The 13,634-nt window shown below is 31.6% G+C and overlaps 3 protein-coding genes across 5 annotated transcripts; 2 read left to right on the forward strand and 1 right to left on the reverse strand.

Annotated features, from left to right (window-relative positions):
• Nucleotides 1-3,070: 3,070 nt before the first annotated feature.
• LOC105780847 (probable protein phosphatase 2C 58) lies at nt 3,071-5,043 on the forward strand. Of its 2 annotated transcripts, none has more exons than XM_012605366.2 (5): nt 3,071-3,303; nt 3,753-3,995; nt 4,109-4,385; nt 4,486-4,640; nt 4,729-5,043. In XM_012605366.2, exons 1-5 carry the CDS (start codon nt 3,271-3,273, stop codon nt 4,864-4,866), a joined length of 846 nt encoding a protein of 281 aa, XP_012460820.1. In that variant the 5' UTR covers nt 3,071-3,270; the 3' UTR covers nt 4,867-5,043. The 2 variants fall into 2 exon arrangements, with proteins under 2 accessions (XP_012460820.1, XP_052485265.1); XM_052629305.1 differs by having other exon boundaries at nt 3,072-3,303; nt 3,784-3,995.
• A 964-nt stretch (nt 5,044-6,007) lies between these two features.
• LOC105780436 (uncharacterized protein At4g28440) lies at nt 6,008-7,184 on the forward strand. Its single transcript, XM_012604766.2, has 2 exons — nt 6,008-6,404; nt 6,721-7,184. Exons 1-2 carry the CDS (start codon nt 6,155-6,157, stop codon nt 6,921-6,923), a joined length of 453 nt encoding a protein of 150 aa, XP_012460220.1. The 5' UTR covers nt 6,008-6,154; the 3' UTR covers nt 6,924-7,184.
• A 3,000-nt stretch (nt 7,185-10,184) lies between these two features.
• LOC105780437 (uncharacterized) lies at nt 10,185-13,363 on the reverse strand. 2 transcript variants are annotated; one of them, XM_052629924.1, is made up of 7 exons: nt 13,188-13,363; nt 12,710-12,832; nt 12,580-12,611; nt 11,088-11,185; nt 10,905-10,987; nt 10,616-10,693; nt 10,185-10,543 (listed from the first exon to the last, which is right to left on the reverse strand). In XM_052629924.1, exons 2-7 carry the CDS (start codon nt 12,791-12,793, stop codon nt 10,280-10,282), a joined length of 639 nt encoding a protein of 212 aa, XP_052485884.1. In that variant the 5' UTR covers nt 12,794-12,832; nt 13,188-13,363; the 3' UTR covers nt 10,185-10,279. The 2 variants fall into 2 exon arrangements, with proteins under 2 accessions (XP_052485884.1, XP_052485883.1); XM_052629923.1 differs by having other exon boundaries at nt 12,710-12,895.
• Nucleotides 13,364-13,634: the final 271 nt, after the last annotated feature.

Below are 13,634 nucleotides of genomic sequence, written 5' to 3' on the forward strand. Positions count from 1 at the left end.
AGAAAAAAATTCCTTAACCTCTCGTGGACTAAATCAAGCGGCTAAATATTTGAATCTCATTAGATGCAATAAATTTTTTAAAAGAATTTTTTAAAAAGGTTTAAAAATAGATTTTTACGATTTTCTTTGTTTTTATCCATTTGTTGTAAATATTTTATCAGTTCAATAATTTCTTAGATAGTTAGAAAAACTTACAATTTAATGATTTTTACCAAATTAGATGATGAAATGTTTGAAATGGTATTTGCAAGCAAAACCGAGTAGTGTTAGAAGCATTGCTTAAGAGCAATGCCAATTGATTCAAGCACTAGTGATGACCAAAGTAGAAAATAATGAACACACAATATGTTTACGTAGGTTGGATTCCCTACATCTATAGGGCCTTACCTAGATAGATAATCCACTATCTTGACACCTTGTATAATAAGTGATTACAAACATTAAATCTCACCAGATTAGGATCTCACTTTTGCACTTAAGCTCTAGATATTTCTCTTCTAAGTTCCACCATGAAAACTTAGGATAAAAATCAAGTAACACAATTCATTTTACACTCAATGCACTCTAAATAAACGTTCCTCACTAAACAAAAATAAGTGCTCTAAAATTAGTACATCACCTATACAAATCTCCTTAATTTATAAGGAATTGAGACTTGCTAACATATTATATCAATTACAATCAAATTTTCCAATAAAACAACAAGATAATCAACATATAGAATATCTTTAATGAGTTTAGGATAACTCGTGAATCTACAGGATATGCTTTCAAGTTTACTTGATCCAATCTGATCCAATCTTTTCATAGTAGGGAAGTTGATTTCTTTGATCCAATTCAAACAAACCTTTAAGATATGTTGTTATAAACAATTTGGATATTAGAGATGAGCTTGCACACATCCACATTATCAGCAAAGATCAAAGTCGAAGTTTTTTCTTACTAAAATTTTCCAACAATAAACATGACAAGTTTCTAAGCTAGACAGTGCCAAACACTAGTGGGCATTGGTTAAAAAATTGCCTCAACAAATGACTACTTGATTCTCATTCCAATTAATTTATAAATCAGTCCTTGTTGGAAAAAATGTAATTTGTAGAAACTTCGAGGCATATTCTAGATTGGTAAAGGTGAAAAGTTAAATCATAAAATTATGGTTTTATATTCTACTCTATGAAACCTTTACAACGATATAGCATATGCTCAAAATGGTTTAGTGATGAATGAGAAATTGATGCTCAAAGTAAACCACTTGTGAATATTTGTTGAGAAAAATGAAAAGCTTAGACCACATTGGTTAAATACAAAGTCTGATATATACATATATATATATGTATATATATATATATGTATATATATATATATATATGAGAACTTATTTGATGAGTTATTGAATGACTAAGCTTGAAATCTTACCTTGCGCACAAGGGGTTGCGAGCGCACTCGCACGATATTTTGGCCCAATACGTATTTTATTTTTCTCAGCAGATATTATACAGAATTTGTATTAAAAGGAAAAATATCTTGATTTGATTTTATTCCAATCAGATTGATTTTTAATTGATTTGATTTATTCAAATTGATTTAAAGGCTCCTTTAATAGAAAGATTTGTATCTTTATTCATGTAAATTTCCAAAATTCTTCCATATTGAATGCCTATAAAAGCCTAAAGAATACTACAGAATTCTTTAGAGAAACAAAGACACACAATGAAATTTTCACTCAATTTTTTTCTCTTTCCTCTCCAAAATTTCAATCATTTCGGTGATAGAAGAAGGCAATGTTTGTTCGTTGATCACTACAAAGGTGCTACTGCCGCGATCATTTTGTTGTTGTATCTTAGGAGACAGTCGACCAACGTTTCTCCAAGTACCATAGGAGCAGCCGAATCTGTTTTAAGGAAACTATGAAAACAGACCTCAACATCTAGTAAAACTCGATTCCCTTATTCGATTTTTGATTTTCCAAAACCTTGTTTATTTAATTGTTTTCAAATATGATGTTTTAAATAAAGATAAATATTTATTTAATTTATTTAATTCATTTATACGTATAATGTACCCAAGAAAGGGCCTTCCCCTCGCAATTAGTAAATTATTATTTTAGTTCCTTAAAATATTTTAAATTATAAGTTAGTTTGATGGTAAAATGTACTCGATCCCAAAAATAAAATAAAATTATAGTTTAGTCCCTTTAAAATTCTAAAATACCAAAGATAAAATTATATTTAAACCTCTTTAAAATTTTATAATTTATATTTAACCAAAAATAAACTTTTGGGTTGATCCCAAAACGTAGCTATGATACATCAACATTTTAACATGCATATTTGAATATGTAAATGTTATTTTCAATATATAAGAATAAAAATATCATGTATACTTTCTTTTGGATATGATTATGATTTATGAAATTGATGTATTAAAGAGCTAATAATCCACTTGTCTCTACTGACCTATTTTGACTTGGACTCTCTCAAACACATTTATGTCATGGTTAGAATATCAACAAAATATCCCCTTGCCAACTATATTAGAATTGGTAAACCCAGGGTGGGTGAAAACTATTAAGAATATTATTGGTGGTTATTGGTTAATTAAAATTTTCTTTTATTTTTGTAACTGAAAATGTAATTATTTTTCAAAATAAAAAGATTTAAACTCTTACTACCTTTCCATATTTATTAATTTTTTCTATAATATTTTTACTACTTTTCGTTTAAATTGGCATTATTTAGGAAAACCATTTGGTGATAACTGAGATTAAAAAGAAAATGACAATAATTAGACTACCTTTTATAAGAGAATATCTTGAAACTGTAGGTCACCAATTTATTCATATTTACGAATTCGAATTCCGAAATCATTTCAACTATTGTTAATAAAAAATCTTATTATTAAACTCGTATTATGAAAAGGGAACAAAAACAGCTAGCCCAAGAATATAGTATAAAGGGAAATCTAATAATAAAAAAAGAAGGTAATCTTAATAATGCGAAGAAAAGTCGTCGGCAAGAACGCGTCCATTTCAAAACACGCGGGGCGGAAAAGCTAAACTCACACTCAGGTCACATTTTCGGCGGTCAACCTTCCTTTCCCTCTCCTCCTCTGTTTCTCTATATACACTGCCTTTTGTCCTCTGCTCTGAAGCTTTTCTTCTTCTAACATCAATTCTTCAGCTTCTCTACTTTCAACTTTTTGGTTATTTTCAGTGTTAATAAAAATTTTGTTTTTTGGTGCTTGCTGTAATAAAGCAAAAGGAACTACAACATGCATGGGAAAGATATTCTTCACAAAATGAAGGTCTGTTTAAAGTTCAATCCTTTTTTTTATTTTTATGATTCTTTGACGTATTGTTTTTGAAAACAAAAGGGTTTCATATTGCTTGGTTTATTTCCTAGTTTTTAATATAGTTTTTCTTTATTGACTAATGAGTTAAAGATTGTAATTTTATTTACATTTTGGGATTTAATGCATAAATTTGCTTATAACTTTATTTGGCTCCTGAATCAAACTATTTGTGTGTGTATATATATGTTTTGAATTTTACAATGTAATCATATTGTTGAATTACTTCTGATTTTCTTATAGAAGGCTTACCAAGTAGATGTTAGCTTAGCATGCTTAGTTTCTAAGAGATGATTTTTCATCCTTAGAATGTAATTTATGAACTAAAAGAATAGTATATCTTTTGGGGATAAATATATCTAGTTACTTTTATGTCGGTAACGATGTTATGTTTTCATCTGAAGGCTGGGCTATTTTCATCTGGGGCTGACACAGGGAAAGGGAAGAGCAAAATGTCAAAGCATACGACGCACGGTTTTCATTGCCTGAAGGGAAAATCAAATCATGACATGGAAGATTATGTTGTTTCCGAGTTCAAGAAAAAAGAGGATAGTGAGTTAGGTTTATTTGCAATCTTTGATGGACATTTGGGCCATGATGTTGCAAAGTACTTGCAGAGTCATCTGTTTGATAACATCTTGAAACAGGTAGAGATTAGTGTAAGAATCAACATATGATTCTGTCACTTCCCTTATATATATATGTATATATATATATATGCACACACTTACAGGATCTCTTATGAAACATTTGCATGCAGCATGATTTTTGGACCAACATGGAGGATGCAATAAGAAGAGCTTATCGCTCGACTGATGCTGAAATACTGGATAAAGCAAAGGTTCTAGGCAGAGGAGGCTCAACGGCCGTGACGGCCATACTTATCAACAGTCAGAAACTGGTAGTTGGGAATGTAGGAGATTCTCGGGCAGTTATGTGCAAGAACGGTGTGGCAGAACAACTATCCGTTGATCACGAACCAAGCACAGAGAAGAGATTGATTGAGAGCCGCGGTGGCTTTGTATCAAACCTTCCAGGTAATACTAACTAGAACAAATACTAGCAATTCTGCAACTCCCTTATCTGGTGTCTGGTATCTGGAAATTGGAACTGGCATATATTATCTGATTCTCACAGGGGATGTTCCACGGGTTGACGGGCAGCTGGCTGTAGCAAGGGCGTTTGGCGATAAGAGTTTAAAGTTACACCTTAGCTCCGAGCCCGACGTGAAAGTGGTGACGATTGATGATGACACAGAGTTCATTATTCTGGCCAGTGATGGGATATGGAAGGTTATTACTTTTGCAATTCTAGTTTCTCATGCAAATATTAATTCAATTGAGATTCCAAGTTTCTCATGTTCAGCGGATCTCGTTGCAGGTTATGTCAAACCAAGAAGCAGTGGACGCCATAAAAAACATCAAGGATGCTCAATCAGCAGCAAAGCACTTGATTGAGGCAGCAGTTTCTAAGAAGAGCAAAGATGACATATCTTGCATCATTGTAAGGTTCCGGTGATATATTCTTCCGATGAGTACCGAATTAATGAGAAAATGAATAGCCAAATATGTGTATACCATGCCACGTTTTTTACCCTCTTTATAGCTATAGTGATTGTTGCTGCCTACCATAAAACTGTTTGTATGTAAAAAATTGACCCAGCTTTATAAAAATGACTACTTGAATTGCCTGTAACGTCATCGTTGATGATATGTTGTTGATTTTCAATGTTACCAAGGATAGGACCATTCGTGCATTCAAGGCTTCCATACATAACTGAAGCATCATCATGACATGTGAAGGGTGACGATTTTGAATGGTTTCTTCCTTTAATAAAGACTGTCATAATTAAAAGGAAAAGGAAAAAAAGAAAAAAGCACACTCTCTTATGGAGATGGTGATGATGATGCATGTTGATGTTGATGTTTGTTGTGTGTGTGTGTGTAAGACAATGAAAGATTGATGGATGATTCTTTCCTTCATATCCTCTACCTTTCAACAAGTTAAATTTCCATGAATATTAAGAATATATTTGTAGAAAATGTTGCGCTTATCATCCAAAAAGGAAAAAGAAAATCAATAAATTGCTAGCAAATTTTACGAGTCCAATTCATTCAAAGTATAAATATAAATACAGATTGTCAATTCATTTTAGCTTGATTGGTTTCGATATTATTACCAATATAAGAAGACATGAATTGAGGGTATTAAAACATAAGTAACACATGACAATTAATTTATAAAATGGGTTTAGGGTTTATTAATCATGTATAGCATTTTATTTTTTAAAAATGTATTTATTTTCTCATTATAAATTAATATAGTTAAAGTTTTTAAAAAATATATATATATAAGCTTTCAAAATTTACAAAAAAAAATCACATTAACATTGTTTTCAATTTCTTATTTTGAAATTAATAATTTAAATTCTCAAGGAGTAAAAGTATTTATTAATTATAAAAAAAAATAAAAGCAAAAACTAACTTAACGAGTAAGTAGTTAGTTGTACGGCAGTAATGACTGAAACCCCTTGGAGAAGGGGAAAAGTCTCGGTCTCCCCGGCATCGTTGACCTTAAACACCAATACAATTCAAACACGTGTAAAATTCAATAAACCTTCCACCACCGTATATATATTAATGATCGGGTCACCCAAATTCCTAAATTTCTTAGAAACCCTAAATCTTCGCTAATTGTTTATGCCCATTCTGCCCTCCCATAAAAACCGTTAGAGATATTCCTAGGGTTTGCATTTGCGGTTTGGGGTATAGGGTTTTAGACAACGCCAAATCTTTGGATTTGAGGAATGGCGACTGCGACGGGACAGGTGAACGCGAAGAGAAAGCCGGTGTTCGTGAAAGTGGAGGATTTGAAGCCCGGTACTAGTGGGCACACTTTGATCGTCAAAGTGGTGGAGATGACCCCAGTCAAGACTTCCGCCAGGCCCAACAGGTCCCGTGCCCTCCTTTCTCGACCTGTCCCTCCGGCCCGGATCGCTGAGTGCGTCGTTGGGGACGAGACTGGCACCATCATCTTCACCGCACGCAACGAACAAGGTATTTATTTTTCTCTATCTATAAGTATATACTAGTTTCATAGAAATTTATAGCCTCTGTGTTTAGATCGATTTTATTTGCTCTGCGTTTTATTGGGTCAGCCTATATTTCATAATAAACCAAGTTGGTTTTACTTTGTATAGACATTTTGTCTTTTCTATTTCTATTTTGGGGACTATTTTAGTAGTCTAGAACAGAGTAGTATTTTGAAGGAAAGAATTCTGACTGCAAGACTTAATTCAATTAAGCTGCTTAGTACTTCTTAAAACTAAACAAGTACCTATGTAATATCATGATTTTGATGTTGGTGATGCAGTTGATCTTATGACAAAAGGTGCAACCGTGATTTTACGTAATGCTAAGATTGTTATGTTCAAGCGAACAACAATGAGGTTAGCAGTTGACAAATGGGGACGGATCGAGGTAACGGAACCTGCTAAATTCGCAGTTAAAGAAGATAACAATCTTTCTTTAGTTGAATATGAGCTTGTTACTGTTCCTGACCAGGGCATGAATTAGGGGCTTTGTTTAATGTGAGTGAATGATTGAATATATATATATTTCTAGGAAGTTAATACTTTTTAAAAAGTAACCGTTGGGCTTGATTCTTGGCTTGGTATTGTGTCATGATCAGTCCTTTGAGATTGCGGTAGTACTTATTAGTATTGGACATATTTCATTGTGAAATCGAGTTTGATTCTCTTTTGCTTCTTGTTTATGTTATGACTATCATCAGCTTAAAGTTGAAAAAGTTAAATGCAATAAGAAAGCTGTTGTTCACTTTGATTTTCTCATTGGTGATATTATTGGTTCGTCGGGATGAATGCTGAATGCGTTCAGGTTATAACTTTAGAACACCCGTGAAACATTTTCCCATCCAATTTCAAGGTGTTTACATCTTGGGGGGTTTTTTCCCACCTCGCCGAGATTGCCCGTATCTCTATGATAAAGCTGCCCCTCCAACAAATAAAACAAATGCAAAGATTGGTGATGTTATTGGTTAACACCAATCAATCATTTGTGGTACATTTTTGTACTCAAATGTCTTTGAGCTAGGGAAGGCAATAGAACGAAATGATGGTATGGTTTCAAAACTTAGGAAATTCAACTTGGCTTGGCTCCTCATCTGCCCGATGAGAATATCAGCTATATATACATATGACACTCTCTTAGGAGGGAGAACTATTTTAAATTCATTAAACGTGCTCCAATCCTCCGAATATTAGTCATACATGATTGGAAGCTGATTGAATAGAAATATTTACATGACTAGAAGTGCATATTCAAGCTTCACACCTTGAAGTAAAACAGTTCAATTCTTTTCAAGATGCTGACAACGACAAAGAAGGTTTTGGACCTGAATATAAAACAGTTCTGATATCATGTATACAAGTTCCAACTTTAACAGCATTTTAAGGAATTTAAGAGATCATCTTTAAACACTCCCTGTTCCAGCGTTGGCACTTGAAAGCAGTGTCGCAAAGAGGCAGAAGCCGATTAGGGGCTCCCCCAATTCTGATTCAATTTAGGCCATTAAAGCAAATATAATAGCCTGTGCAACCTTATTGCAAGAACCCGCATATGATAAACCAAATGAAATTGCTGTAAATGCAATCATATCAACGGGTGCTTTAAGCATCTTTAAAAATGGGTGTCAAGCAGCTACGTGACTGTCAACATCACTGCTAGTTTTCATTAATTGATCTAATCGTGCAAGGAAAAAACTTGTTCACATTAAAAAACTAAACTCTCATGCTCTCAGTATTTAAGCTTTGCATATTTTACCTGACCAAATTTGTCTAGCTGAATCAACACTTGCACGGCCATCAAGCAAATGAACCTAACAAAATCTAAGTATGAAGGTGGTCAATTTATAGAACAAATCAGCCAGCATGCATGGGCAATGTCAATGAAAAATAAATAAGGAAAAAAATAAGATGAGGGTGGATAGTGTCGGAAGCTACTAGCGCAACACAATCGATGTAGCACTGAATTTTATCTGCCATCATAAAATGCTTAGCAAATATGGTAGTCTAAAGCTCATAGGTATGTTCCGGAGATTTATGGCACGTTTGGTTCGCTGTAATGGAATAGAGCTGTAATGAAATAGAGGTATAATGGAATAGAGCTGTAATGGAATAGAGGTATAATAGTAATTTAATTGTTTGGTTGAATGCAATGGAATAGAGGCGTAATAGTATTATTGTGTTTGGTTGAATGGAATGATGTTGTAATAGCATAAGAAAAAAAACTAAAATGACTAGAATACCCTTAGCAGAATTTTTTTTAGGTAGATGATTATTGTTATTGTTATTAAATTTTAATAAGATTATTAATATAAATAATAAATAATTTAATCATATTTTAACATAATTATTATTAAATATAATTTAATAAAATATATAATTTAATAAAATTCTTAATATTAAATATTCTTATATGAATTTTCTAAAATCATAATATATAATACTATAAAATATAATTTAACATAATTATTATTAAATATAATTTAATAAAATATATAATTTAATAAAATTCTTAATATTAAATATTCTTATATGAATTTTCTAAAATCATAATATATAATACTATAAAATATAATTTAACATAATTATTATTAAATATAATTTAATAAAATATATAATTTAATAAAATTCTTAATATTAAATATTCTTATACTAATTTAATAAAATCATAATATATAATACTATAAAATATAATTTAAAATATTTTTATTAAATATAATTTAATAAAAATATATAATTTAACAAAATTCTTAATATTAAATATTCTTAAATGAATTTACTAAAATCATAATATATAATACTATAAAATATAATATAAAATAATTATTATTAAAAATATAATTTAATAAAATATATAATTTAATAAAATTCTTAATATTAAATATTCTTAGAATTTACTAAAATCATAATATATAATACTATAAAATATAATTTAAATTAATTATTTTAAATATAATTTAATAAAATATATAATTTAATAAAATTATTGATATTAAATATTCTTAGAATTTACTAAAATCATAATATATAATACTATAAAATATAATTTAAAATAATAAAATTTGAATCGATTAAATGATATTTGAATTGATTTGATAATATGAAATAGTACTACTAATGCATATATGTGATATGTGATTATCAGTAGCACGTAAGAGACTATGCGAATCGGTTTATAAAAGCTTGGAGGGTCGATATGGAAACTTAACGAATCAGTAGATTCGATAAAGAAATGTGATATTGGTATAATCAAATGGTATCACATACATCCTTAATGGTAGAAAATTTGTCATGTCATGTTTTTATTGAATTGCTAAATGAGATAGTGAATGAAATTAGCATATGAATCATGAATACATTGTTTGAATTGGTTAAAATTGAATTATGCATCGGTTATATTCTTATTATGTTAATGTTGTGCGGTTTGTTTATTCTTTGCACAAGCATAGGTGGACCTCAAGGTTACGAGAAGTGATCCAACTTCCAAACTGCGACACTCGACTCAACAATGTTCTTATAGTCCCTTTTGCTTTGATAATTGACATTTACTAGGTTTTGAGTCGATTTTGTATTATAAATGTTTAAATTTAAAGTACATAAATGGTTGGTTTAGTGTATATGAATTTTATATAATAGTTGATCTGGTTGAAATGAGACAAATTTAATTGATTCAGGTTGTGATTTTTTGGCACCTTTTGGACCTTTTGAAAATAGTGAGTGACATCGTGATGTCAAGCTCTCAATGTCACGATGAGGACAAGTAAACGCTCAAACACATGAATATCTTTTCCATTTTGATATGACACCTCCTTATCAATCCAGTTTGCAAAAATGGTCAGCAATAGAAAATTAAAAAGCAGAGCACACAATAACAGAAAACCAATTTTTATCTGGTGACATGCTTATTTTAATGACTGTTCTAAAGAAGTTATCTTCTCCTAGAACACCATATAAGTATTGGATACTACATGGACTACTTGTAGTGTAATAAGAAAGAATAAAAAGAAAGCTCACATGACTAGACAAAGCGGATGGCCTACTTGGGTTCAGAGCTTCCAATCGCCTTTTCAATTCCTCAAGTCGAGCAAACTGGGAGTTACTGCTTTCTTGAACCTATCAAATGAAAGAATCAATTTAGTACAGTGCAATAATGCAAGCTTATCCACCTACAGCAAAGAAGTATACCAGATTTTTTAAGTCCTCACATAACTTCTGCTTAAGTGCTTCATCATCATTCAAAGCCTTCAATGCTGCTTCCCAAATCTGAAATACATATTAAAGAGCTGCAATAAAACTAAAGACACGGGGCACTATACTTGCTAGTAAAATGGATTGTAAAAGAAACTGAAAAATTATTCAGTAGCAAGTCCCAAAAAACCAATTCAGGCCTTAATTAATTCAAATGCAACCATAATTATCATGTATAAGTAAATTCCAGAATCTACCAGAGAGAGAGAGAGAGAATGCAACAAACCTTTCGTGCTTGTTCTTCCTTCTGCTTCGCAATACGTATTCTCTCAGTTGACATTTCGATTTTCTTTCTCATATGTTCAAGGGCTGAAAGTATGTACCACACATCATACCATGTACGAATCACCCCATTGTAGAAAAATACATATAAATGAAAAAATATTTATACAGGCAGCAGCACATCAACCTGCTTTTTTGGGCCCAGCAGTGAGTTTCATCTCCATTATAAGATTTGCTAGTTCTCTTTCAACATCACGTATTTTAGAATAGTTTTCTTCTATGTATCTGGAAGTGTGAATCAATAGAGATCAGATAAAATCTCCAGCAATTGAAATCACGAGAAACAAACTGAAAGAACATTAAAGAGAAGGGAAATGACAACCATATAAAGCACAATCCTCTTTCAACCTTAATTTGTACAAGTAAATGCTACAGACTAGATAAAAAAGTTCCAAGATACAAACAGAATTCTTTTTGTACTTTAAATTGTTATATTTTAATAACTGAATCCCAAGAAAATAAACAAAAGAGCTTTCTTAAACTTGATTAATTAAGTGAGTAAATAAAAATTGTCATATTGAACTTTTTGTCAATACATATACGTAAAAGATAATCCTGACACAAAAGAAATGTCAGAGCTTCTAAGCAAGTGCAATTCGAATCTGTTTCAGATTTGAATAATAAGACTTAGTGAAGCTGTAAATTCAATTAAGATTTAGGACTAAGGGTCTGTTTGATTGAATGAATTGATTTTCCGGAAAATCATTTCCAACTTTTCCAGCGTTTGATTGGCGGAAAACATTTTCCATTTGGAAAATGAACTCCAAAACAAGGGAAAATGAGTTACATTTTAGGGAAAATGTCTTACCCTTTCAATTTCCGTAAGACATTTTCCGTGCTCTCCTCTCTATCGCCTCCTTCATTCCTTCCTTCATTTCCGGTAGAAAATTGCTTCTGTTTATCGATTTTCCAGTAACTTATTTTTTTAATTATTCAATACTTGTTTTTTTTAACACAATTACAAACAATTTATTTGATATTAGTTTTTTTCAATTTATAACGATTAATATTGTAGCTTAATAATTGAGTATTATTATAAATAAATCATTGCAATATATGTAAAAATAATTTAAAATATAAAAATTTATTAATATATATCAATATATGTAAAAACAATTTTTTCGAAAAATATTTACAGGAAATCTTCCAAACAGCCGAAAATATTTTACACAGATTCAATCAAACACCAGAAAATATTTTCCAGTAAATCATTTTACAGAAAAGTAAAATATTTTCCCGAAATCATTTTACGGAAAATATTTTACTGGCAATCAAACAGACCCTAAATTAAAGTTTTAAGTAGTATCAAACTCACATGAAAGTTAATGCACCAGCACAAATCACTTCTTATCCCTCTAGATTAGAATTATAGTAAGGATTTAAGGTAATTCTTCAAAGGCTGACCATTTATAGAAAACTTATATATACACTCATCGTGCATTGCAATGCAGGACTAGAAGAACACTCTCCTTACTATTACTGGATTAAATCCCAGCACTGAACAGAGTCGTCCATATAAGTCAGGTTTACAACAATTGAACTAAGGCAAGTGAAAAATAAATTATCAAAAAAAGCACACATACAAAAATAGAAATTTAAAATTAACAAAATGAACATACTTCTTGAGTTGAACCCGCTCTTCTTCGATTATCTGCCCCCACAGAAGAAAAAAACCATAAGAATTCGCCATGACATTTTCAGCAGAGTAATAACGCAACACAAAAAGAAGAGAGGAGAAAGAGAAGTGACCTTCTCAGTGTAGGCGATGACAGGAGCTTCCCTAGCGAGTCCATCGGGTCCGATCTCGGGTTCTAGGGCAGGATTCGTGGCCATTTTTCTTCTTTTTGCTTTGGTTTGGAATTGAAATCGAAACTGGAAATAAAATGGAAAATAGTCTTTATGATCTACTTGGTATGATTTACAAACATTCCACATCTGCATTACACAGATTAAACAAATAATAAACATTCCAATAACAGAAACAACACCATTCAAAAAGATACAAAGAACCAAAAATTGATCAATCAAAATTCTCAAAAGCCACATGCAAACATATCTTCCACATCTGCATTACACAGATTAAGCAAATAATCATAACAAAAAACATACCCAACGACAAGGCGAAAACCAGCCTCATACCTTTGCTGAAGACGACCCGTACGGGCCACCAAATAAGAAAACGATGGAAGAAGAAGCAGAAATCGATGGAAGAAGAAGCAGAAATTACCTCTGCAATATCGATGGAAGAAGAAGCAGAAATCGATGAGGGCAAAAAAAGGAAACGAAAATAAGAAACAGGTAAGTAATCCCTAATCGACGCTCAATGGGGGAATGCCTATTACGGGATGTGGGCGTATTAGGGATGGAATGGATTCGGGACGTAATAGCATTACGGGTAACCATGCGCCCATTTGGTGGTGGGCCGGCAGAATAGGGGGGAATGCATTCCTATTCCCCCCAACCAAACAACCTGTTAGGCTGTATGACCACGGCATTAAGAATAGTATTGTTGATGATATCTTGTAAAGTCTCTCTGTCATCATTATCTGAATATCATCATCAACTCAAATGTTAAATACTAAAATTAGAATTAAAAAAAATCAGCTATAGGGGTGAGCATTCAATCGAATCGAATCGAATCGAATCGAAAATTTTTGAGTTAATCGAGTTTTCG

The sequence above is a fragment of the Gossypium raimondii genome, chromosome 4, assembly GCF_025698545.1.
Source record: "Gossypium raimondii isolate GPD5lz chromosome 4, ASM2569854v1, whole genome shotgun sequence".
Classification (NCBI taxonomy): Eukaryota; Viridiplantae; Streptophyta; class Magnoliopsida; order Malvales; family Malvaceae; genus Gossypium; species Gossypium raimondii.